The following is a 27,876-nucleotide window of genomic DNA, read 5'->3' as shown; positions in this document are numbered from 1 at the left end:
CATAGCTTACTTTTCTTGCTCTTGTTGTTTTTTGTTTTTTTTGTCTCTACTATTAAAAGCAGTGAAGTCTTCTCCATATGTGCTGTGATATAGAAATGAGTCAATCAAAGTGGATTACCATGAATTTGGGGTCAGGGAGGAAGTCCCTATGGGAAATGAATATTCCTAATCCTTTTGGCTCCCTAGAATATAATCATCATTTATGTTTGAGCTGCCTTGTTCTTTCTTGGGCCTGCTTGTTTCCCTCTATTACGGTATCTTGTACTGTTTTGTCTTCTCAGTGGGAAATCCTTTCTGTGCTAACCTTGACCTTGACTAACCATCTTCTAATTCTCAATGTAATAAGTATGATTCAAGGGAACACATATTTGTGCTCTGTTAAATCTTGCATTCCATTTTGGGCCTGGCTGTGAGTTTGGCCACTTCTCATGCGAGGCAAAGAATGAAGATATATAATCTTTCCAAGGCTGCTTACAAAGCACCAAAAGTTAAGTGTTTGTACTTCTGTGGAAGACAGAGATCTAAAGTCAGGGTGTTGACAGGGCCATGCTGCCAAAGGCCTCTCTAGGGAGGCATCTTTCTTTCTTCTTCTTGTTCCCATTCATTGCTACAAGTCCTTGTGGTCCATAGTTTATAGATACACAGCTATACATCTTTGTATCACCTCCTTCCATACATGTATTTGGGTCCACATTTTTCTTTCTTTCTCAATGAGGACATCAGCACAACTACAAACTCAGTATGACCTCTACTAAACTTGATTAGCTCAGCAAAGACTATTTCCCCAAATAGTCCTCAGGTTCCTGGTAGACATGGATTTGTGGAAACAAAACTCTGCCCAGTGGGCATCTTTGGCCAACTCTCCTTCAGTCCTGAAATCATCATTCTGACTCCTTTCTGTCATTTTCTTTCCCCTTTTTGTTATTAAAGAGAATGTCATACTCCTTGGCCATTGGCTTTTCTTTGATTTCATCTCATGCACATCCCAGCTGTGTCTTTATTCTCAGAGATGTGGGTGTATGATATAACCCACCAAATTATCCAATTAATCTGAAGATCCTTCAAGGCAAGACATTTATGAATATGGGGAGTATGGCTCTTGACCCTCTCTTCAGAAAGGAATAATCACCTGGGTTTAGTTTCTCTTTGTGTAGCACTGATACCTGTCATTTGCCAATCATTTCTTAGGAGAATGCCTACCGCCACTTCTAGCCTGTTGAAGAATAGCAGGTAACATCACAGCAGGTTCTATTTTTATATACCATCCACTTGTGAGCAACTTCAGCTACTTTAAGAAATCTACATCACTCTCCACTTTCTTGACTTCTTTATCCTGAAAACTTCTGCTCAAAACACCCTAAGCATCATTAAAACATTTTTTTTCACAAATGTACCAGAAATAAGGCCTTTATTCCAGGAAAGAGTTCACTTGCCATGAGTTGCACTGTCCCCAAATCTGATGTCTTAGTTACCACTTCACATCACAAATACCCCACTAAAGGGCATTTCCTGGTATCTCCTCTCTGAGACCTCAGAGCTTCTGTGAACTCGTCATTTACATGATGGAGGAAAATTGCTCCACCTTATGAGACATTTCTCAAGGTTTTCCAGAACAGAAAGATTTTTTTATTTGTTTATTAATTGAACAAAATTTTTTTACAAGGTGTTGTGCAAAAAGGGTACAGTTACGTAGTAGGGCAGTGTGTGCATTTCTTGTGATATCTTACATCCTGTTTTTCTATCCTTTCTCTAGGTCAGGTAGACATATATACAATATACAATGTATCAAGAACATATACAGTATTCACAGACTTGGTCTCTAGTGTCTCTGTCTCCCTTTGTTAACAGTCATATATCAGGGAGATCATGCTTGTTCGCTCAACATTATTTGTTTGACAGAACAGAAAGATTTTTAAGCTACAGGAGTCAAAAACTATTAAAATAAAAATAAGGTGGATGCCAATGGCTCATGCCTGTAATCGTAACTGAGGCTGAGATCTGAGGATCTTGGGTTGAATCCAGCCCAGGCTAGAATTGCTGTGAGACTCTGATTTCCAATTAACCACCAAAAAGCCAGAAGTGAAGCTATAGCTTAAATGGCCAGTGCTAGCCTTGAGCACAAAAGCTAGTGGCTAGGCCCTGAAGTCTATATCTATCCATATTGATATGTCAATATCCATGTATTTTGTTACATAAGCATCATCATTTATTAGGTTGGAAATTGGTTTTCTTACTATACTTTAACTTTTTGGCTTCTGTTTAACATCAACTGCTAATTCCTCAAGCATTCTTCTGAAGACTGCTTCTTCTGAGAGGATAAGGGACGGAAGGTGTCTTAGTGGGGTGGGTTCCCTTTCCTTCCCTCCAGCCCCAGTGGTCTTTGATCACATTTGTTTGCTCACATCTGGGACTCCTCTTAATGGCATTGCTTTATTTACAGCATAGAATTTCAGGAAAATGCAGAGGGTAAAGAGGTGACAGAATTCAAATGATCATAGCTAGGTTAAGACAATGAACTTCAACTTCATTGTCTGTGGTCCTATTTGGCTATTTTATTTCAAGTTTCTTTTTATAAAGCTCCTTTATTAAAAAGCCAAAAGCACACAAAAGCCAGAGGATTGAACACACTTATGTTTTGTGAACTTGAATTTTAAAACTCATGGCTTGTTTTAAACAACACAAAAAGAGTATTAGCAGAGTTGTTTTATGAAAAATGTAATTATCTATATAAGTAAGCTGGTGTAGCAAGAGCATTTAATTCTTCCCTGTTATGAATTTAGTGGATGACTCTGCTTCCTGCTGATAAGGCAGCACTTCCTTCCATGTGATGACTAAGATTTTAGAGGAAAAGAAAATCAAAGAGATTATCAGTCACCAGCAAGAGTTTTAAGACTGAAAAACATGTGATTCTCTTCAAAATGTTTTATTCCAGTTCAACTAATATCTAATGAGGTTCTGTTAGATTTGGCTCAAAGTCAATAAAAAGATTTCTCCCTTATTGTTACTTTTTCCTGGTTGCTGCAGTGATTTTCTTGTTAGTCAATGAGAGGGCAGCAACAAAGCTAATATTCAATATTGCATTCCACTGCCCATATGTTCATAGAGTGAAGAGAACACAATTATGGATGTGTGTGTGTGTGTGTGTGTGTGTGTGTGTGTGTGTGTGTGTGTTTGCTAGTAACTCCTCTGCTATTTCCAGGTCTTTCCCCAATCTTGTCCCATGTCTGGATAAAGTCTAGTTTAAATATAATACACAGCACATGTGGAGGAAATATACATTTGCCAGAAGTCCTTACTTTGAGTGTTTCATTTAATTGATACCATGACTCCATGAGATAACAATTAATACTGATGAAGATGAACCAGCAGTTAATCACTTCTCCGTAAATATCTCAGCTAGTATGGGAATGCAGGTCATTTTACTCCAGATCCTGTTCTGTACATCACATGCTAGAAGCTTCCTAAGAGTTTTTGCTTTCTGTCTAACATACATTAAGTAGTTTTGAAATCATGAAAACCTTCTTGCTAATTGGATGTAATGAGCCATTATGATTGTTTCTATGATTGTAACCTCATGGAATTATTCTGTCCTTGGTAGTGATTTCATCCTCAGTTGTTTTCTTTATGTCGATGACTGAAATGATTCTAAATAACTTCCATCTACTTTAGCTTCTCCGTTTCCTTTACATTTTTTATGCATTTCTCTGGTAACATGGTGACAGAGAGAATATCAGTAGTCTACATTATGTGCTATGCTATCCTATGTTACATGAGGTGTATTTTTTTCTTTGAGAGACATTAAATCTACTTGGTTTCTACAGTACTGCTTCTCTCTCATATGGCATATTTTCTATAAATACTCATTTGGTAAATGAGACTAGAAAATTGATTTATTTTTCTCAAAATTTAGGACCCCAGAGATGCAGTTCCTTGTCTACTGCCATTATCCAAATTAACTTGATTTTCTAGCCATTATAGTTCAACCGTAAATGCTACCAAAGTTCATATTATACTTTTGCATCTAGTAAAAATGCTCAATCAAACTTGCTACCTTGTGACCAATGGAACTTTATTCATATTGATAAATGTGAGTGTGTTGATAAAAACAGGAAAGACATAGTATGGTTATGCAGAAGACAAAGAAACTGTTGAAGCTTGAACACTCTTTGAATGTTTCTTTTGCTCTTCTTGGTCTTAACACACACATACACACACACATACACGCACATACATACACACACATACATACACACATGCACACACACGATATTGTTGAGCACAGAATATAACATACCTAACTACAAACATTAAATATTTGGAGAAAGGATATTTGTGTCTATGGAACTATAACTGAAAATTTTCAAAGTAGAATTGAATGCCAAAATTCTGATAGTATCCTTTCTGACTACACTATATAGCTCCATGACATTAGATATTATTTCCAAGGAAACCTAAAACAATTGGAAAAGACAATGGAAAATGTTACAGAGTTTTCAATGAGTCAACCCTTAATTTTAAAAAAGAAAGTATAAATTGACTGGTGAACTGAAGCAAAATAGGAATGCAGAGATGCTATCCCTAAGCTTCCATTTCTTTGCTCTCTGTCACCTTTCTTCCTTGGGTTATTTGTGAAGGTTTTTAAAAAATATTTTTATTTTCCTTAACACAAGGATTGTAAGTGGAAGCAGGAGAATAATAACTCAAGAAGAACACAGCACTTTGAGCTAGTATTAAGCATCTCTATGAAATTATGCTTCTTCTTAGAATTTTCTTTGGCTTTTTTTTTTTTTAGCTAAGTAAGAATTCTGTATGGAAAAAAAATTAAACTTTTTTTTTTTTTTTTTTTTGCCAGTCCGTGTGACTTGGACTCAGGGCCTGAGCACTGTCCCTGGCTTCTTTTTGCTCAAGGCTAGCACTCTACCATTTGAGCCACAGCACCAGTAAGCTATTTCATTTTAAAGATGGAATATACACATCTCTAAATTACTTACAATATCTAATCCAAAAGCTAATGTGTTTTTCCATTGTTGTACTGGGAAGTGAATAAGGACAAGCCACAAGTCTGCATATCTTCAGTAAAGATGAAATTAGTTTTTTCTCCAATTTTTTTTATCACTAGTTGGTTCATGGCAGCCACTGGACATGGAAATTCAACTGGAGAGTAATGTAAAACCAAACACATCACCTCAGTCACGAAGGTTTACCACTTTAGGTCAGGTGTCTTGGCCAAACCACATGACCTCTGTTGCTCCTTGTGTGCTCCTGGAGAAAGTGCAGGTTACTGACAGTGCCTGCCTTGCTGGGCATTGTAGAATATGCCTATTGCATCAAATGCAGGCCCACCATTCACCCTGGCAGTTTCTTACTGAGTACAATGCACTGTGACATTTGATTATCGGTTGTAATGACCTGGCCCCATTGCTCTCTGTGCCATGACATTTCATCCTTTACAAACGCTTGCTTCTGTTTCTTTCATTAGTTAGACTGCCATAGATCTGTTGTTTTCGGTTTTCATTGTAGATATTAATATGTGGGGTCAGTACTTAGATGATGAATAAAAGTACTAGACGTTTCAATGTCGTGAGAATTAGGACAAATGTGTAATATTTCCTAAAAATGAACACTAACTTATAATTGATTTCTCTCCTCAGGAACTCTCTATATATGTTTTTCTTTCTTTCTTTTTTTCCCTCCCTCCCTCCCCCCCTTCCCTCCCTCCTTCCCTTCCCCCTTCCTTCCTTCCTTCCTTCCTTCCTTCCTTCCTTCCTTCCTTCCTTCCTTCCTTCTTCTTCCTTCTTCTTCTTCCTTTCCTTTCTTTCTTTCTTTCTTTCTTTCTTTCTTTCTTTCTTTCTTTCTTTCTTTCTTTCTTTCTTTCTTTCTTTCTTTCTTTCTTTCTTTCCTTCTTTCTTTCTTTCTTTCTTCTTGTGTGTACTACTCTTGGGGGTTTGAACTCAAGGCCTGAGCACTGTCCCTGAGCTTTTGTGCTCAAGGGTAGTGCTCTATCACTTGAGCCACAGCTCCACTTCCGGCTTAGAAAATATTGGCAATTAATTGGAAATAAACCTCTCATGGACTTTCCTGCATTGACTGGCTTTGAACATGGATTCTCAGATGTCAGGCTCCTGAATAGCTAGAGTTACAGGTGTGAGCCACTGGCACCTGGCTATATTTATTTATTTTTTATTCTACCAATTGAACCTAGGACTTTGTGCATGCTTTGTTACACACACACACATACACACACACACACACACGCATACACATCCACCCACATACTTCTATCCTTTTCTCATTGTTTCATTCTAAAACTGCATGATTAAACTTCATTATGACTTTTCTCCTGAACCAGCATTGCGTGTTTTCAGTCACTTCGGTGGGTTGAGTTTTGGAATTTCTTCCGGGTGCTGATATCCATTTTGAGCTGACAGAGATTCTCTGTTTTACCAGGTTGTGGTGGGGAGCTGTCCGGAGCCAGGGGTACCTTCACCAGCCCTGGATACCCTCAGAATTATCCAAACAACAAGGAATGCATCTGGTACATCACCACCGAACCGGGAACTCACATTCAGGTTACCATCCACGACATCGACTTGGAATCTCACGAAAACTGCCAATATGATGCCTTAGAGGTAGGAAGCAAGGCTGCTACCAGTACAATACAACATTTAGGGTAAAACTGGAAATCACTCAGGGTAGATCTGCATGTCTGTTTCATTCTCCAGACATCCTAATGAGTATCAGCTCTTGGTGAGAAATGTTTACAGATGTTTGGGACTCATACCTGAGACTGGCTTTCTCTACCAACAGGGCCTGAAGGCCTTGGCTTCAGGCAGCTCAGTTAGAAGGTGAGGGCAACCTGCAGGCTCCCAGTGGAACAGGGGGAGCAGGGGGAGGGAGCACGAGGCAGCCAGGCTCAGTCTTCTGTGAGCCCCTGAGGGTCTTCCTCTGAAGGAATGGAGGAAGCTTTGGGCCCTAACTCTGATCCCAGTTGGTGACTCTTTCGCTTGGGAACATTAGCCCAGTGCTTCCAATTGGAGAAAAGTCCTGAAAAAACACTGGGGGAGACCTTGTGCAGACAGATGCGGCCAGCAAGCACACCACATGGCTTTTGTTGTTGTTTTGTTGTTTGTGTTGTTGATGCTGCTGATAGAACTTCAGTCTTGCAGAGTCTCATCCCTGCAGTGCTGGCCAAGAGCTCTACCATTGGATTATGCATCAACTCTTTTTTTCTGTTTTTCTTTTGAGACAAGTCTCATTTTGTACCCCACTAGAGATCATCCTGCCTCAGCTTCCTGAATAGCTGGGCTTTTGGGTGTACACTATAATTCCTGGCTTCTTAATGTTTTTCCATGCCTACTTAGAGTGCTGAATTTTGGAGATGAGAAACTTTGCCAGTTGTACTGGCAAGGATGCATCTTAGAAAATTAGAGTCCTACTTGAGAACCTTAGAAGGAAATGTTTATTGCAAGAATCTACTTATTAGCCTTTGTGATGTGTCTGCCTTTGTATATTCTGAACTTTGCAAAACACAGTGACTTCTAAGTCCATACAAAATTCCCACCATCTCAGTTTTAGGAACATGTATCACACATTATGACAAGGATTTCAAATCTAAATTCCAGGCATCATTGGAGTATTCTTTTGGCCTGTTTTGCCACTATATCCATACTTCCAAGTACTTTGCAAAGTACTAACATATGATCCATTTGTGAACTGAATAGAAGCTTCTAAATCTCTCACTGACACAAGGATATCATGTATTTGACAAGTGCTTTTACGGTGGAATTTTTACAACCATACACTCATACGAATATGGATAAGTAAGGGAAGAATTTTGTCCCTGTATTATAGTTTGGGGCCAAACTCAAACTCATGATGGGCTTTTTCATGCACTGGATGCAGAGTAAAACCATTCATGTGTGCAGTATGTGCTGATTGAAATGAGCAGGGCCAACTCTGTTGGAAACTTTGACACTTTAAAGTATTGATTACTAAGCAAATGCGTACCCTGACAATAAAAGGAGTTCCAAAACCATCACCTCCACCAGTGGATGAGGAGTCCCTAGGAATTACCATTATTACCTCAAGCCTATCTAGAACGGGACAAAGCTACAGGAAGTGAGATCAGGCAGGGAGCTGGAAAGGCCCTGAGTTCTAGCACACCCGGGCCTTCATGGCGGCACGTGGGAATCACTCTCTCTCTGCAAATTCCAAAACGCTTTCTCTTGCCATCCAGGCTGTTACTTGGTTGCCTAAAACCTCCTAACACTTACCCACGGCTGGCACCCAGTCTTCTCCAGCAGTGTGCAATGTTCCAGCTCTTCATTTTCATATTCCCAAGTGCCTGTGATTTGTGCCCAGTTGGCAAAATGTAAATGGGTTCATTGTACTTTGGGTTTTTTCACACATATCACGGCAAAAAGGCAGAGACAGGGTATGTTCCTTGCAAGCAGCTTCTAGAATGGAGAGACAAAAATCAGGGTCCCAGGAAACCAGAAGCAAAATCCAAACAGGGCTCCTATGCCTGCGCAGAAATGTCCCTAAGAGGAGGCGGCAGGTAGTCTGCTTGGCGTCGGTTTGTATTCAAGCAAGCTGACATTAGAGTGGTTCCTTTATTCCATCACAAGCCAGGTGAGGGGAGGAGAACCTTAACTTTTATTTTTTATTTTTTGCCAGTCCTCAGTCTTGAACTCAGCACCTGAGCACTGGCCCTGGCTTCCTTTTTGCTCAAGGCTAATGCTCTACCACTTGAACCACAGCGCCACTTGTGTCCTTTTCTGTATGTGTTGTGCTGAGGAATAGAATCTAGGGCTTCATGCATGCTAGGCAAGCACTCTACCACTAAGCCACATTCTCAGCCCTGGGAACCTTAACTTTTTTTCTTAAGACTAAAAGGATCAATTCTTGGACTTTTTGTTCATCAAATGTAATTCACTTCTCAGTCAATACTCAGCTCAAATGGAGAGAAGCTAATGATGATAAAATGACTTTTCCCCCATCCCTCTGTCCTTAGTCACTGAGGATGTGTTGGGAGTAGGCTTCAAATCTGCTACTCCCACTGGGTGTGTTGGGGTACAGCAGGGTAGCGAATGGCCTGCCCCCGAGCCATCTCAGGTCTAGATTCAGAGAGTACTCAGGCACTATAGGCACATACTGTATCGCCTATAACCAGTTTGCTTTTATTAATAATTTTGTAATGGTCCAGGGATGATGGTATAATTATTCAAATAGTCCTTGGCAGAGTAAAGGTTCCCCAGCCCCGGTAGAAACACGGCTGACTGATCTTTCTTATTGTACTAAATGCAGCCAAGTAGTTTCTTATTATCACCAGCAACTGGACTTGCTGGGAACCATATAATTTAACCAGGAGCCACTTTTCTCCTCCCCCCCCCAAAAAAAAAAATCACTGCCCAGAAAGTGACCAGTGGCACAAATCTGTGTGGTTAGTCATAACTCTGGAATGTTGACTTGATCCCAGCAATCAATGGAGCCAACAGAGCAGAAAGAAATGTTCAAAACAGATTAAAAGCATAGTCTTTGAAATGTTCTCCATACCAAGCCCTTTGCTAAAAGCACACTTTCATCTCTGATCATCAGGCCAATTCTTCCTTACCCAGAGAGGAGTCATAAACTGTATCGGAATGAAACCACACCCTGAAATTCTTCCCCCCCCCCCTTTTTCAAACATATGTGCTAATGGTTTTATTGGTGGAAGCCAGAATCGCCATTCTTTTGTGTTGGCCCTGGAAATAGTAGACTTATTTCACTTCAGTCTCCGGAGAGAGCCTGAAACTGGCATCAGGCAGGAAAGGAAATGCCCACCCTGCTGCCGCAAACCAGGACAATTGCCTGGAGTGAGCAGCTAGGCAGGGCTGTTTGTTTATGAACTGGGCTCAGTGAGAGGGGAAGCTGAAATGCCACAAGTGGCAGTGTTTATTCCTCTGGGGTTCCCAGGCCCAGCCTGCTCATACCCATTATGTTTGTGACCTCCAGGGGATGCCTGAACAGGGGAACAAAGAATATTTGCCTACGTGGGGGCTTTCTTTGTTCACGCTCAGTGCTTGGGCACAGCGCTGTTCTCTCTCTAAGTGTGTGCTGGTTTGGGGGCTCCCGTGATTAGGAGCACATGTCCTTTGGCTGCAAACTCTGCGGACTGAAAATGGGAAAAAGAAAGGGCTTCCCAAACAAGAAGCAATCTTGGTCCTTCCGTTGCATATGTGTACGTGTAAAGGGCCACATGAGCCCTTTTCCTGAAGTCCGGCTTTTGAGGGCTCCTTAGGGGACTGCACAAACACCAGCTTCTCCTAATGAAAACGAGCCTGAAGCCCTGGGCCTGCTTCATTCCTCTGCAATTACAGTCCCTGTGCTAGGCCCTCTGGGAAACAGCACTTCCATTCATTTTGGCCTTACCAGAAGGGCTGAGGGGGAACTAATGAGACAAAGACATCATTATGGATTCAAGTCATGTCCTCCTCCCCTAAAGGAGGCTTCTTGTTCTTAATCTCTCTGGAGAGAGCATTTGAGTTCATTCCCTCTCTGTCACCAAAGGCCTCTGGGTAGACCAAGGTCCTGTGGCCCCAGGAATAGAAAGACGGGGAAGGGGCCCTGCTGGGGAGGAAAGGAGGAGAGGCTCAGTGCAGACCTCCCTGACAGCTGCTTCCCCTGTTTGCACTGAGCCTGCGCCTCTGGACTGGAATGGAGGGTGGTGGCCGGCAGGTGTGAAGGGCTCAGGTACACTCCTAGAAAGTTAAATCTGACAGCACCCCATGATGAGTGAGGAGAATCAGTATATTCTGTTTGATTCTGATTGTCCTGTCACCCCCATTGAATGCGTACGCTAGAGAAATAGGGGTGTCCAGGAGAGAGTCAGACACTAGTGTTTAAGGCCAAGGACAGGCCTGCTTAAGGAATGTATCATTTGGTTGTTGGATCTCAGTAAGACATTGGAGGCATTTCTAGAGGATATATTTCCACTTCTGAAGATGCAAAAAGCGCTAAATTTGGGGCATGATCTTATGAAATGTTCATTTGCAGAGTAGATGCAAATTCCTATGAGTATAACTAGAGGATTAATATAACTCTACTTTCAGAAACAAAATGGATTTTTTGAGGCAGGTTCTTTCCATGGAGCCCAAGCTATTTTTGAACTCATGAACTCATAGTATTCCTATCTCAGGTTCCTGAGTGCTGAGATTACAGTTCAGCATCTAAACTCAATCTACCTCTATCTGATGAAGCAAGCAGGTATTTCATGGGTGATTGAACTTAGCTAAAGTTTATAGTTCATAAGCACCAAGAAAGGCAGTCTCTAATCATCCTAAATTTCAAAGACTTGACTGTAAAAAGGAGGAGCTGAAATTGTTCATGTATATCTTTTAATTTATGTGTGTTTGTTTTTCTCTATCTAATCTTAGATCTACGGAGGCCCTGATTTCCACTCTCCCAGAATAACCCAGTTGTGTGATCAGAGATCTACTAGTCCACGGCAGGTCGTCAGCTCTGGCAATAAACTCGCTATCCTATTTAGGGCAGACTTCCACGCAACCGGGAAAGGCTTCAACGCCTCATGGCAAGCAGTCCCTGGAGGTAATGACCACAGAAGTCTTCTCAAAGTACTTAGACTGGGCCTTGGTTAAAGTTCATAAAGTAATTGGACAAAAGTATGAAAGCTACAGCTAGTTGGTTTTTTTCTTTTGTTGTTGTTGTTTTTATGGGGGAGGTTAAGAAGTGATAGAGTTTAACTTTCGAAGTTGAAAACAGATGAAAGTATGCTAGCCCATGGTCAGAGTTAGAATTTAGGGTGATTGTCTATACTCTGGCACTTGTTAAAGGCATTACACCTGTTCTCCAGCCTCAGATTTAGGCATGTAGTAAATGATGTCATGCCCTACCATTTGGATTCTTGACAAATGCCAAAATTGCAAACATTGCCCGGGTGCTGGTGGTTCATATCCATAAGGCTAGCTACTCAGGCAGCTGAGATCGGAGAATCATGGTTTGAAGGCAGCTAGGGCAGCAAAGTCCCATAAGACTCTTATCTCCAAGTAACCACTCAAAAAACTGAGTTCAAGTCCCACAACCAAAAGTAAATAAGTATAAACACCAAATTTTTTAATTCCCAGGAATGACTATGTTGTTCAATGATTTTCTGTCCAAGCGCTCAAGTTGTCTATATAAATTACCTGTTGCAGATTTTTAAAAATTAAAAATTATGGTACAGGGGCTGGGGATATAGCCTAGTGGCAAGAGTGCCTGCCTCGGATACACGAGGCCCTAGGTTCGATTCCCCAGCACCACATATACAGAAAACGGCCAGAAGCGGCGCTGTGGCTCAAGTGGCGGAGTGCTAGACTTGAGCGGGAAGAAGCCAGGGACAGTGCTCAGGCCCTGAGTCCAAGGCCCAGGACTGGCAAAAAAAAAAAAAAAAAAAAAATTATGGCACAGGATATTTTAATCAACATTAACATTTACAATTGCTAATAATAATAATAATAGTGATATTTGTGGAATATGCTCTGTGTACCTAATCCCCATTCAAACATTTTAGCAATATTAAAATTAAAACATTTTTATTATAAAGATGATGTGCAAAGGGGTTATAGTTAAATAAATTAGATAAAGAGTACATTTCTTTTTGAACAATGTCACCCTTTACTTTAGTCTCTCCCCATTCCCACCCCATTACTCCCATCAAATATTTTTTTGTGAAAATTATCTTATTTAATCCTTGTGACTAGTCTAGGAGGTAAATTTGTTCTGTATCTTCATCTTACCTGCAAACAAACAGAAGTTTGGAGAAGCCAGTGGCTTGTCCAAAGTCTCATAGCCTAAAAATATCAACTCAGAGATGTGACCCAGCCTACCAAAGGCACACACTCCTTCAACTCCATAGTAACATGGTAGCTGTATGAGCTCTCTTAAGGTTAGTCACATGAGAATTTTCATATCCATAATGTTAAATTATTCATCTACTACATTCTCAATAAGTAGAAGATAGTGCTAAGTTTTCCTGTGATCGGTTTATAGTATGCTAAATCAAGGAGTGGTGACTCAGAAAGAAAAGTCACTGCAGTAATAAGTGTTTGACTACAACATATAAGTTAAACTCAATCTAAGTAATTATACATAGAATATTAAATTTGTAAACAGCAGACATAGTTATTTATAAAAATCATATATTTTACTTCATCAAATGTCATGATGCAGATGATGATTCTTACAGAATGAGATACAGAACAACATATGTTCTTACAGAACATGTTCTTACAGAATATGTTCTTACAGAACAACATATGGAACCATTTTCTTACTATTATCCCTGCCTCCTTTTTTCTGTAGAGATAAATGAATTAACGTAGATATTAAGTTCTCCATAGTTTCAACATAGACCAATATAATATAACACCTTGACATTTGTCTCTGGGTAATGGAATAGTTTATCCATCAGTGATTATTATAGCTGAACTGAATTTCCCACTTGCAGGTTGTGGTGGCATTTTCCATGCATCCAATGGAGAGATCCATTCTCCAAATTACCCCAATTACTACAGTAGTAACTCTGACTGTTCTTGGGTTATTCAAGTTGACCAGCATCATCATGTTGTCTTGAATTTCACTGACATTGACCTTGAATCTCCAGACTCTTGTATTATGGTAAGTGACACAAATTTCAAACATTGTCACCTCTCAAACTGGATTTAACACATATGAGCCCATCTTGGGAGTGTATTCATTATGTGTGTTTTCAATCCCAAAGCACAGGAAAGGCAACTCCTAGCAACATTATTTTTTCCCTTTGCCTAGGAACAAACGAGGAGGTAGATAGTATCATAGTTTGTTTAACAACTCAGTTTTGGCTCTATCATTATTAGCTTTCATTATGTTTACTTCGTTGTGAAAAATAACCTTAGAAGTTTTGAGTTTTTTTTCTGACCACCTCATCTGAGTCTGATTCTGAAGAAAAAAGAAAGGATCAGTGCAGTTACTCTGTGTGTGTGTGTGCGCGCGCGCGTGTTTAATCAGAGTAGGTTGGGGGAAGCAGTGTGGAGAAGAAAGGATATGCCTATTAGTTAGATGACTATTATTAATCACTATTACTAATAACCTTACTGCATTAATAGCTGAAACAAATGCTTTGTGCTTCATAAAAAAGTGAGGTTTTATTTTTTCTTTTTCAATGGAAACTTTTTGCTTGTTGAAAAAGACTTCCACATCTCAATCATTTTTATAGACATTTCATTTTTATAGACATTTTATAGACATTTCATTCAAACAGACACAAGATTCTCTGGGTTAATGGATCTTTCTATTTTAACTGTCTGACAGTTTCTTATACAAATTCCAATTGGCTAGTTTCTGTAGAATTGAACTGGAGAAATCTAAAGAGCATTGGTTCCCCCCCCCCCCCGCCCGGCTCCCTTATTCTTCAAACTTTTCATAATGAAGAATTGGATTCATTGTCCTGGAAAAAGATTATTTACGAATCTGGATCAGCTGGGTGCTGGTGGCTCATACCTATAATCCTAGCTACTCAGGAGGCTGAGGTCTAAGGGTGGAGATTCAAAGCCAGCCCAAGAAGAAAGTCCATGAGACTTTTTCCTGTATTAACTACCAGAAAACTGGAAGGGGAATGGTGGCTCAAAGTGGTAGAACACTAGACTTGAGCGAAAAGAGTCCAGAGGCAGCACCCATGACCTGAGTTTTAGCCCCATGACCAACTGAATGAAAAAGAAAAAGATCTGGATGATATTAAATTTCTAAATGTGGCAAAGATCTCACAAAGGCAGTATGAAACTGCCAAGTTTGATATGAACTCAGTGTCTGGGACTGTTTTGGTCAGTAGAGTATCCAGGAATCGAGGTGGGCTACACGGAGCATCTGAGAGCTTCTTAGGACCATGACGACAAAAAAGGATTTCCAGGCCTCACTAGGAGCAAAGTTCTGGTTAACCACAAATAGGGACTAAGGAAAACAGCCTTCACAAAGAACGTGACCCACCTCAAAGTCACTTGAATGGCTACCATAAATCTATACCACAAATGTATACACTGGTATACATTCATCTGTTTGTTTTGTTTTTGCTGCCAGTCCTGGGGCATGGACTCAGGGCCTGAGTACTGTCACTGGCTTCTTTTTGCTCAAGGTTAGCACTCTACCTCTTGAGCCACAGCGCCACTTCCAGCTTTTTTCTATATATGTGGTGCTGAGGAATCGAACCCAGGGCTTCATGTATATGAGGTGAACACTTTACCACTAGGCCATATTCCCAGCCCCTGGGCGGCTTCTTTTCTTTGGGAAAGTCCACATTGCAGAGCATCTGTCAAAGCCAAAGCCTCAATCAAAGGCATGGCTTTTGTTTCTTCCCTTCTTTGGTCATAAGGCCAGTTTTCCATGTGCCCAGGACAGAAATACACTGATGAAATCCACTGCCCTATCTCAGCATGCAGCAGGGCTTGACTCAACAAAGGGTAGCAGGAGAAAACAAACAAAAGGAAATGAAACTTCAAATATGCCCCTGTCAGAGGCACGGGGCTGGGAAAGTAAACCCATAGATAGGCCTGGCTATACTCATGCTGCTGTGGATGATAATATGAGCTTTTCAATGGAGGTCCATTAGTGAGAAGGGGAAGGAGACAGTGTGGAACTGTAGAAGTAATGGGCTTAGGAGCCAGAGAGAGGGTTTCCTGTTCTCGGATTCGGGCCTCAAGCTCTTCAGCAGCAGAACCTCCTTTCGATCGTTCCATGGTGTCTACGTAGGACTTGGTGGAATCCATTGATACTAACACCAATGCCTTTAGGATTACTATGACAGTTCACCATCATAAAAACCATGAGGAAATAGCAAGAATGATTCATATGGTCCTGGGAACCAGGAAAACTGGTCACCCTGGAGGTGACACTGAAGTGACAGAATGTCACTTACTAGTTGAAAAGTGACAGTGGAGGCAGGAGGGGGCTTTGCAGAGGCAGAACAGTGAAATTGGTCCACAGACCTTTGGGAATAGGGAAGTCCAGCACTGTGCCTGACACAGACAGAGTGGACAATGGGGACAGCATGGATGCCATAAGGGACAGACGACTTTCAAGTCATTTCCTTTATGTTCTGGTGAAAACTTTGACATTGTCTTTATAGGTAGTTGACCATCCATGAAAAGGTTCTGCAAGACAGAACTATAACCTATGCAGAACTGCATTTTACGAGGATTCAGACAATAGTGAACAATGGATAGAATGGGTTGGCAAAGAAATAGGCAGGCAAAGGCTGGAAACTAAGGGGAAATTCTGGATCAGAGATGATAAAGGTGTTACACTGGGCAGCGGCCTGGGGAATGGAGGGAAACCATATTCTCCAACCAAACTGTTACCATGGTAGCATCACCAGAACTCAGTGGCTAGTTACATTGTGAAGGTCACCTGAGTGACAGAGGGGAGCAATGACTATTTATTTGCTTGAAGAAAACATTTGAATGATGATCACCTTAACTGAATAAAGAGGTGAGGTGTGACAGGAAATTTGTGAGTTTAAAAGTCTAGGCAATGTTCCTTCTAGAGTATGAGGTCAGGGTTTGGGATGGAGTATGTCTTGGAAATACACATTGTAGGAGAATTTTTATGTATTTAGGTGGTGGTTAAAATCATAGAAATATATATAGTCACATACAGGAGAATTTTATAGAGTGAAAAAGGCCTCTTTAAATGGTACCATGTAAAGGGCAAAGGATGGGGCCAAGGAAAAGGGAACAGGAAGAATGCCCTGAGGGTGAACCAGTGAGAGTGGTCCATTGAAAACTGAAGATGAAGACAATTGTGGCGAGTGGGTTATCAGAGATGCCACGCCCACCAGTGCTCATGGAGGATGGAACCAAAGCCACTGGACTGATAACCTTCGAAGGAACAGGACTGTGTGGGTAGCGGTAGAAGACTCCAGGTGTACAGCAGATTCAGAGGTGCAAGACTGCTTGAGATTTTTTCTCCAGAGTTATGGAAAGAAAGGGCAAAGCTAAGTGAAAGGCAGTAACCTATGGCTTAAGCTTAAGGCAAAACCAATGGGAAATTATTTTTGAAAATAATGGAGAAGCTTACGTTATGTCAAGTGGAAAAGAACAACCAGATAAAAGAAACCAAATAGTTCTTAAAGTTCTTTATATCAGGGTACAGTTGTGAAGATAGGGTAGATTGACTCTAAAGTTTTTCATATTTTCAGAATGAGAAACTATTTTTTGTTTTGTTTTGTTTTTTGGCCAGTCCTGGGGCTTGGACTCAGGGCCTGAGCACTGTCCTTGGCTTATTTTTGCTCAAGACTAGCACTCTGCCACTTGAGCCACAGCGCCACTTCTGGCCATTTTGTATATATGTGGTGCTGGGGTTTTGAACCCAGGGCTTAATGTACACGAGGCAATCACTTTTGCCACTAGGCCATATTCCCAGCCCCCAAAATAATTTTTACATGATGTAGAAATTTATATTTAGTACTTTCAATTTTTTTCTTGATTATTGAAAATTGCATAAATTGTACCTAGGCTAAGTTACCTTTCCTTACACTACTTAAAAATTACTTTTACAATAAGGAAAGACTGTGAAAAGAAAAGGGTACAGGTAAATTGGGGACAAGATCTTTTGTGTGTAGTAGCCATGAGCTCAATTATGAGAGTAGGAGAGCTGCAAAGCTTTGGCACTAGGCCACTCAATGTCCTGGCTGGATTGGAAGTTTGGCTCCAAATTATCATTAGCTGTCCAGGGATTCATGAAGGCCAGTACTGAGTCCTCAGCCATCAATCTTTTTGGCCATATGGACACTGAATTTGAAGTGTAGCCTAAATCCAATATCTTACATAATAATCTCAGCATCTTAAGATCATATAAAGCCAATCATTCATTTTGGAGACATTCAATTTAACTTCTTGGTCTGGTTCTTAGATGGCGTCATTAGCAAAGAGAAAAACAACTGGCTGCCAATGGTGCTGTCAGATAATGTTTGTATTCGGGGACTTTTAATAGAGCTCAAGTGAGCCATTCAGTGCCAAGGTAAATTATGCTTAGATGGAACCAGCTTTTTTGTTTTATTAAGTCTTGTAATAATTTAGGTGGTTAGAGTGGAAATATAAATTTAGCAATTATGGTAAGTCATTATAAACTATCATAGTTAACAGTCACAGTTAATAGTTATAGTTGTGGTAAATAATTATAAACTTTTATCCACGTGAAATGCTAAAGATGAAAGAACAGAGATTGGAGATCCTTTAGTTTTATGTTCCTATTTACAGAAGGAAACATAACTGAAGGTCAGAATAAAGGCTAGATAGAAATTAATGACAAGACCAGCGCAAGGAGGAAATCCTTATTAAGCAAGTATTCCCTTAAATAAGAATAATTATTTTGCTAAAATATAAAGCAGTTGGATTCAGGAAACTGAATTACAGAATCAATGACAAGGGGAAAAATGGAGGGAGGAAAATAAAATCAGCAATACTTTGGAGCAGCTTTAATTTCAATTTCCAATGAATTCAGTTATGAATACAGGAAAGTGTTTAGAGTTCAAGCATGGAGTAGAAAGTATCACTGCTTTGGAGTTGGAAGGGCTGGTTCCACTTTGGCCATTTGTTCAATCTTCCTGTTCCAGACACACCAGTTTTTAGTTAGCTCACTTTCAAAATTGGGGACCTGGGGTAACTAAGCAAAAGGAAGGAAACTCTTGTAGAGCATCCATTTAGGAATGTGAGTGGGAAAATGCAAACAAGACAGCTAGTAGAATGGATACTACCATTGTCATTAGTCATGTGATACCCAAGTCAGACTCACATCACTAGGCGTCACTAGGAGTCACTGTCTGGGATACAAATCTACTAGACATTGAGCAGGAGTCCCTCTCTCCCCACCCCACCCTCCTATCACTCCTCTCTCCCTTTCTCTCTCTCCTTCTCAAATGAGGGCTGTTCTTTTAGGCTCCGTCCCTATTGGTCCCAAGTAAAGGTAGGGTTAAGTCTACAGAGAACTCTAAGCCACTCATTCCTGTTGGGATTGGAGGCAAAATTCAGCAAGTAGAAGACACCAATGGAAATGTCAAAGTGGAGCAATTAACAGACAGTTTCCATTTCCTGTCTATAACCCACGGTGGTAGTCACTGTGTTTAGAGGCATCAAGTGGTTTTAGGCATGAATTCCTAACAGATACACAGTTGATGAATGTGTAAATAAATACTGGCAGTCTCAACTCCTGCCAGGATCAGCTTTGAGATAAAAAGTTACGATGACAGCTGCAGGAATGTGCTGTTCCCGGGTCACTTCTTGGGCTGGACTGATTCAGGAGCCCAGGAGTGCGAGCCACTTGAGAACGGATAACAGCTCAGAGGTGTATTTTCGGGATTTCATGCTGCTATAATGAAAAGAGAAAAACTGAGAGGTTTTTTTTCCCTTAACTTCAATTAAAATGGAGATGTATCATCAGAAGCAAATCAAAAAGCTGGACTTAGAGTCAAGATTCAACATATTTGGTTAAAATGATTGCCTTGTGTGTTCAGTTGTTTTTCCCCAGTCACTGGTGTGCATTGACCTTAGGCCTTAGGAGTTCTGTTGAGATTATTTCTTCCTAAGGCGTCAGTGGGTCCCACTGTCTGGTGATGGCACCAGAAAGAGGCTGGGCTCTGTTTCCCTTCATGAAGGCCGAGGATTAAAGGGATCTGGAAGTTTAATGGCTTCATTAGTCTCTCCTCTGAGCCTTAGATTCATGGTGCTCTGTGAGCTCTTATTGATCTGAGAAAGGCTGGTTGTAGTTCAGTGTGAGAGAAGACAGAGTTGCATCACACCAAGGGCCCCTGGAGATTTCCAGCATCCTCTTTGCTCAGCCCAATGGAATGTCTGCCTGTGAGAAACATTGGGGGACAGATAAAAGCCAGCAGAGCAGGCCCCATGCAATCTCTCATTTGGAAGAACTAGGCACTGGGCCAAAACAGCCAAGCAAGAGGGAGGCCCAGGAACAACGCAAATGATTAGTAACTGTTTTCTTTCTGGAGCCTTTTGTGTTTGTGTGGGAGAAAGAAAGCAAAGTGTCTGATTTGTACTAAATAATAAAATAAAGTACAGGCCCCATGTTCTCTTCCAGTGAGCAGTGTATATCCTTCACTGGTATCTGATAGAAAAGCAGGGTGGAACAGGACAAGGCCTTGCAACAAAATATCTATATTTTTGTTTAATCTTGTAAAGATACCTCCCAGGATATGTTTTCTTTTAAAACACCAATTATTTTCCAGCAGAGCCCCTCCCCAAAAAAATTACAAGAAGAATGGAACTCCATGTTCAGAGAGACAACAGAAAGAATCCTTCTTTAAATATTTACAGTTTTACAAATGAATCCTTGACAGAAATCGCCTTTAATTCCTCAGTCTCGGCCTCTCCCATTTCTTCTTCTCCTCCCTTATACTTCACAACAGAAACTTTAATTTCCACTAAGTGAATTGAGCTCTTTAAAATGTTTGTTTTGGAATTTGCTGTTGATAAGTTGGCTTTGCCATTTTGTCTTCTAGTGCCAAATTAGTCTTCAGTAGCCTTGCCAGTATTTTGCATTGGCAAAGCAAAGGAAGAGTTGAATTGAAACCCCGGCTCTCATTCTGTGGGCACGGTGTTGGGTTTTTTTTTTTTTTTTTTAGTATTTCAGCTCAGGAATCTAAGTCACTACTTGCAACAACTTCACATTGGAGTTCATGGTCTCCTCTAGTCTATGATAAAACTGAATAGAGTAAGGCAGAATACTGGATCAGGAAATGAGATGTGAGCTTGTGTACAAAACGTGATAATTTCAGAGCATTGTACCTGGAAAATATCACTCACTGAGGAAACCCAGGCTTCCTCTCTCCCGTCCTCCAGAAAAGCTGCTGTGATGAGCAATATTTTCATTTCCTTCCTCCCTTACATGTATGGCTTTAGCAGCCTGGATAATTTCCTGTGGGATTCCCCTTCCTGCCACTCCATATTGGAGGAGCCGTTCAGACTCAAACATGGGAATTTCGTGGGCAGCCACACTACCATAGACAACACATCAAAATGCTGCACCAAGTTTCTGTCCTCAAAATCAATTTTGCACCTTGATGTGAATTACTCCTTTTGTACCCTGAACACATTTTATTCTTGGACACATTTCTCCACATCGCCCCCCTCCACACACACACACACACACACACACACACACACACACACACACACTTTGATACGCTTTAAGGCAACCAAAAGCTGGAAACATAAGTTGCCAAGTGTAAATGAAAATGAAATAAAAAGTACAGAGCAGGTTGAATGCCAAATTAGGCCAGGCTCAAGGCCAGAAAAGGGCTGTGCAAGCAAGACTCAAGAATTACAGTTAAACTAGAGAAGATAAGACATGCCTTTATAGCTGTATCTAAGGGCAGAAGAAAGTGAGGGAGTCAGGGCTATAAACTCGCAGCTTATGTATAGGCCTAGACACTGAGCTTTCCTAAAGTAGCCATGCTGGGAATTTCATACATGCTACATGGACTGGAATGAGTGACAGATGCCAGCTATCTACACCCCACAGGGGCCCCAATGAAGGCTTTCTGCTTAGCTACAGTTCTGGAGGAGTGTTGCGGGGCTTCGATTTTGTTTCCAGAGCTCCCCTAACTATTCTTGCAGAGAACACAGCATCCCATGGAGCTTCTTAAAGCCCTGGTCTCTCCGTAGTCTAGTTGAACAAATAAAACTCGATTTTGCCTTTTCTCCCAGCTTTATGACCATCAGTGAAATGTGAGAAAGCTTGGGTGCGCACTGCTTGGCTCTAAGGAGTGTGGGACTGAGTTCAGGGCCCTCGTGTTTTCAAAGCCTCACTTTGCAACTACAAATGGAGTGGTGAGAACAGTGAACTTTAAAGAAAATGCATTTAAAGTACTTATCAATGTCTGACACCCATACGTAGTCACTGCCACTCTATTTTGTTGTTACTGCCTTTTTTTTTTTTTTTTTTTGCCAGTACTGGGGCTTGAACTCAGGGCCTGGAAACTGTCCCTGAGTTTCACTTGCTCAAGGCCAGCACTCTGCCATTTGGAGCCACAGCTCCAATTCTGGCTTTTTCTGTTTATGTGGTACTGAGGACTTGAGGTATTGAACCCAGGGCTTCATGCATGCTAGGTAAGGACTCTACCACGAAGCCACACTCTCAGCCCCTGCCCTCCTTCTGTTACTAGGAATACTTGTTTTGGAGTTCAAAACTCTGAACCTTAGGTACTCTGACCTGGTGGAGCTCAAATCTGCCATTCATTGCACACTACCCTCCATTCATACACAGTCTACATTTTCCTTTAAAATATTTGAAAAACCCTGAAATGCCTATGTCTACTCACTGATCAATAAATCATCTTACTAAATTCTATTACTCTATAAACATAGAATTTTGATACTTTCCAAAAGATTCAGAAATAATTGAAGGATCAGTCAGGGCTTGTTGGCACATGACTTCAAAGGGAAAAAAGTAATAAAGCAGAAAAACAAAAATAAAAACATATTGACAGGTATCTTTGCCTGGAAAGCCTGGTCGTGTCACTGTTGTACAGTATTTTCTTACTCTGGGGATGGTAAGACATACTGTGTTTTGCTTCATGTTAAAATAGTTCCCCTATTCTCTGGTTTAAAGCAATTGTAGTTCCCCTCCTAAAGCTGACTTATTTTCTCCCAGAGCAGATGAAAACAAGAAACCATAAGATAATTCCCCACCTCCTGCTCTCCCAACAATCTGAAGGAAATATCCTCATTTCTAGAAATAAACATACAAGTATCGCTGAGGAAGTTAGAATCCATTTTCCCCTGCAGCCCTGTGCTTTGGCTAAGAGGGATGACTGACATTTCCATCAGTTGATCACAAGCCAGCCAGTTCGCCACAGCTGGGTCTGGTTCACAGCAGAGAGGAGGCTGTGGGCAAAGAGCCAGTCTGAGCTGCCCTCAGTCACGTGCTCCTCAGCTCCCCAGCAAAGTCATCAGTGATTGCTTATCGTCACACATGTTTTAAATGTAGAGGGCAACTCAGCTTTCATGCAGCTTTCCTTTTGGATTTGATTTTACCTAGAAGGAATAGGAATCACAGAGAGATTAAAGTCCAGATACTAAAATCCCTGGAGAGACGAGCCCAGGGTGGAGACTCCAAGGGGAGTATGTGGGAGAAAAGTGACAGGGAACATGGAGCCACTGAGTTGGAGAATGTCTAAAATGGTTTGTCGGTTGGGTTCATGCTTCTGGAATTTACTGAGGCAAGAGTTGTAGATACAAGAGGAATGAGAGGGGCAGGAACGAGGGGATCAACTTAGCTTGGAGGGCTGATTTTTAAAGGCAGTGAAGCTCTGAGTTGACATCTGGTATACAGCTGGTGATATGCTCTTGAAGCTTAGGAGAGAGGGGTGGGGTACGGTTATAGATATGAGCCAGCTGACAAATGTTTGGAGATCTTTAAACAGAAGCCATATCCATTAATCTCGATAGATTGCGATGACACAGCATGAGCAGATGAAATGGCATTAGTGTACACATCGTTGGGATGCAGGTCCCGCATCGTCTCATTGAGAATAGTGTTTTTTCATACCTGTGCAATCACATACATGTCCCATTGGCTAATTTAAATAATTATCATACAGATTGTTATGTAGAAGTTTCATATGTTCCTCATATCAAATCTGTGAAAAGCAAAGCAAAGAAATCTCTGCCATCTTTAAAATTACAACGTGGTCACAAACTACTAAAATCTTGATTACTTTTTATGCCCAACCCAAGTATGTGCATATTCCTACAGAGAGACCTAAATAATTTTGGACAATGGTGCATTTGATTTTATATTCTGTCTTTTCCACTTAGTATTATTGGAATGTTTTTCTTTTGAGAAATACTTTGGTTAGTCAATTACATCAACATACTAGAATTCAGTTAATCATTAGTTTATTATTGACCATGTAGATTACTTGTTGTTATTTTAATAATGTATTTATATGTGACTCTTGAGCTATATTTTCAATATAGGCTATCCTTTTTTATTGATAATTCTAAAATATTCTAAGTATGCAGAAACTATAAAACCAACCCTTGCATTGCTACATTCAGAAATACCTACAAGAGCATCACAACAGAAATGTTGCTTTTGCAAAGTAACAAATGTAAGCTCAATGTTTATGACCAACAGCCTGGTAAGTGACTTATGGCACATAAATAAAATGGAATGTCAAGCCGTCACAACAAAAAGCATTAGGTCCACACACAGAGTAATGGGAAAAAGTGTTTATACTGAGTGAGAAAAGTAAGTTGGAGGATATGTACTGTGACATTACTTTACATACGCTTTTTAAAATGTGCTAAATAATATTTTATATTGTGTGGATGTGTATAAATTCATGTAATAAAAATATGCAAATAATCATGGAAACCATAAACCACATTTGTCACCCGTAGATTTATCTGGGATAGAGGACAGGAACAGCTGTGTCTTTAATACTTCATTTCTTTGTGGTGAGAAACCTTGAAGCAAATGTGGGAAAATGTTAATATTTTGAAGGTCCGGGGTGTCAAAATGCTTTTGTATACTTTTGGTGTGGCATTGATATATAATTTCAATGCACAATACAGTGCAGAATTTGGATCCAAATTTGTGAAGCAGAGCCCTTAAGCTGGGAGAGCTTTGGGGGCGGGGGAGGTTGGAGGGGGAATGATTGAGGGCACCTGGGAATCATGCAATCAAATCCCCTAAATGTGCATCTTTCAGAAGATGGACTGGAAAATGTCTCATTCACCATACTTTCTAAGGTTTCTAGCCTTGATTACTGTTTACCTCATTCCCCCCTTTCTCTTGAGAGCACTGGAAAGGTTTATAGAAAAATAAGGGCTAAGAAAAAGAAGAAATGTTATGTATTTACTCACCAAACTTCTGAATTTGGGTTTAAAAACCTTGATAAATCTTGCCTTTGTGAATCTGTGGACTTTAAAAGATTCCAAATTTTGTTTTTCACAGAATATAATTTCCAAACTTTATAAAACTTGGCACTCTGTCAGTTTCAGAAATCGAGCAATATCATTCTATCAAAAAATGAAATAATCTCTGTATATCAGTGTGATAATAAAAATTTGAAAAAAATGAAATAAATTACTTCAGAGAAGAAAATAGTTGATTGTTGTATTCTCCAAAATAATATAAGACATTTTTTTAATCTTTGATTTACAACCAAGATAATACTAACAGAATAGTACTAAAACCCAAGAATATTATAGTAACCTGCTTACTTAGGAAGGTATAAGATGAATTACGATTTAACCAAACCCTGGAGGAAACCAATGGTGGCAATATTTGAGGTAAGGTTGTAGTTTTGATGTAGTATTGTTTGCGAGATGTTCACCATGTCTAAGAGATAGAGACTGGAAACCATACTTTGAATTGTTGCAAAGAATGAATTTAGCTTTCAGCCAATTTTTGGTGAATAGAAACATTTTTTAAGTTTAACTTGTTGGTTATTTAGATTTAAATAAACATTAATAAAAAAAAGAAGGGAAGTAACATTTTTAATTTTTTAAATTTTATTTTATTTTCAAGGTGATGTACAGAGGGGTTACAATAACATATGTAAGGTAGTGAGTACATTTCTTATCAAACTTGTTACCTCCTCCCTCATTTTTCTCCCACCTTCCCTCCTCACCAATCCCCCCCATTGTATATAGTTAGTAACAAAAGACAACATATTGTCTTTTAAGTATCTCTGTTGCATTTTCTCTATAAAATATTTAGTACTACTCTTTGAGAATTTATATTTCATTCATTAGCTTGTTTACATCAAACCCAGACTAGCTAGCGATGTTTTAATCACTATATATTTAAAGTTGCTTATAAACCTATTTTTTTCCCCTTGGATTTCTCAACTTCTTTTGCCGTCCCCCCCACCCCAAGATTTTCTTATAAAAATACAAATGGCAATTTGTTCTATGTAAAATATATTTTGGTTTTTTTGCCAGTCCTGCGCCTTGAACTCAGGGTCTGAGCACTGTCCCTGCCTTCTTTTAGCTCAAGGCTAGCACTCTACCACTGGAGCCACAGCGCCACTTCTGCCACTTCCTGCTAGGAAAAATGTATTTTAATTTAATTTCTTTCTTTCACATTCACTTTGGTGATGAATTTAACCTGCCCGGTTGATTTCTCTGTTTTATTAACTTGGCCATAGTACATTTTGTGTTTTGTCCTCTTCTTAAAAGGAGAGAGTATTATAATTAAATTTATATATTTACATATATGTTAATATATAATATACATTCACACATACACATATATATACATGTAAGTATATCTACACATATATATGTATATCTACACACATATACATATGTATGTATATAGATATATGCACACATATGCATATATTCAGTCTGAAATTAGATTTGGTGATTGCTAATGGTACTATCAAAAGATAAAGAATTCATTTCTCCCTGGTTTACAACAAAAATGTGTTCAAAAGCTTATACCAGCTATGTGCTGGTGTCTCACACCTGTAATCCTAGCTACTCAGGAGGCTGAGACTTAAGGATCTCAGTTTGAAGGAGCTCAGCCTGGACTGCCATGAGACCCTTAGCTCTGGCAAAAAGGTATGATTGGAGTGATATCCTTGAGCAGAAAAAGCTAAGAAAGAACACAAGACCCTGCGTTCAAACCCTAATACTAATACAAACAAAACAAGGGGAAAAAACCTCATACACGACATATGAGGAAACAAATGAGAAGTGTCAGCTTCATCAACCAATACCAAGGTGTTGTATGTTCGGTGTAAGCCTCATTTCATTGGCACATTGAGAGTTCAGTAAGGCCCAGCATCAGGGGCTCAATACAGTTTTTTTAAATGGCTCATGCCATTCCCATTAGAAGGAATTTTGTCATTCTTTTTGCTTCTTGACCATGACCTTATGAAGAACAAAAATGAACACTGAATTTCTGACTATGAATGTCACTTGTCATCATTTCTCTATGATTGGCTCTTAACATTTCTTCTGGCAGCCAGCATTTCTAGTACCTGTTAAAGGTAGGGTCCTTGGTACAGTCAGGGGAGGGAGGAAGACTTGTACAGTATTTATGAAGACCCGTGGAGATTTAATAGTGCCCCTAGCAGAAACTACTATGAGTGTTGTTGCTGGCAATGAGCACAGATTCAGACATTCTCTGGAAACACTGCAGCAAAATCATTAGATAAAACCAATTGCTCCAGATCCATTACATGTGTGGCTTTCCCTGCTTCATTTTGTTTCTGCTCCTCGGAGCATCGGCCATCTACAGAGTATGCTCCTTACAAATGTCCACTTGGTGTTCTAAGCCATTTCTCCCTGTCTTCATCTTCATAGACATACGATGGTGCAAGCTCTGCAGACACCCGCCTGGCCAGAATGTGCGGGAGAGAGCAGCCAACCACCTCCTTCACCTCCACAAGAAACACCTTGTTTGTCAGATTCCAGTCTGGCGCTTCGAGACCAAGCAGAGGCTTCCGTGCTCAGTTCAAGCAAGGCAAGTACTGTGTGCATTCATCGTCTTCTGGGTGGTATAATAAGATGAGAGAGACCCTCAGAAACTCATCACGGCTTCCTACCGACCTTGTAAGAATTGAATTACAAGGAGATATCTGTGACTTAAATGTGTCCCAGCTTCAGTATTGACAGCATTGACCTTATCTTTGTCTGACTTTAGCTCTTGCTTATCTCTCAACACAACGTCTTCTCTTCAGAGTAATACATTAAACTCTTTCCAAGACTAGAGATGTTATAATAATAATAGAGTTTTATCTACGCTTATTTAAAGTTTTGCAATGAAAGGAGATAAACCCCCCTACATAACAAGACTTGTTTGTAATAGGGTCAGGTTAGAGTTCTCCCGTTGAGG

At 40.2% G+C, this 27,876-nt stretch overlaps 1 protein-coding gene and 2 long non-coding RNA genes across 3 annotated transcripts in view; 2 read left to right on the top strand and 1 right to left on the bottom strand.

The window, feature by feature from the left end:
* Cubn (cubilin) overlaps positions 1 to 27,876 on the top strand; it is a 203,154-nt gene that overhangs the window by 88,518 nt on the left and 86,760 nt on the right. The window contains 4 exon segments of the mRNA XM_048368018.1: positions 6,448 to 6,629; positions 11,415 to 11,586; positions 13,484 to 13,653; positions 27,345 to 27,504. Of these exon segments, the coding sequence (XP_048223975.1) occupies positions 6,448 to 6,629; positions 11,415 to 11,586; positions 13,484 to 13,653; positions 27,345 to 27,504 (684 nt within the window).
* LOC125367353 lies at positions 122 to 27,847 on the bottom strand. The gene is made up of 4 exons (XR_007214053.1): positions 27,837 to 27,847; positions 16,341 to 16,346; positions 13,760 to 13,770; positions 122 to 504 (listed from the first exon to the last, which is right to left on the bottom strand). It is a non-coding gene; the product is annotated as an uncharacterized LOC125367353 (long non-coding RNA).
* On the top strand, positions 15,281 to 17,215 carry LOC125367351. Its single transcript, XR_007214051.1, has 3 exons — positions 15,281 to 15,932; positions 15,970 to 15,973; positions 16,868 to 17,215. It is a non-coding gene; the product is annotated as an uncharacterized LOC125367351 (long non-coding RNA).

Source organism: Perognathus longimembris, chromosome 18, assembly GCF_023159225.1.
Source record: "Perognathus longimembris pacificus isolate PPM17 chromosome 18, ASM2315922v1, whole genome shotgun sequence".
Taxonomy (NCBI): Eukaryota; Metazoa; Chordata; class Mammalia; order Rodentia; family Heteromyidae; genus Perognathus; species Perognathus longimembris.
The sequence above is the reverse complement of the archived record's forward strand: the minus strand, read 5'-3'. Positions and strand labels throughout refer to the sequence as shown.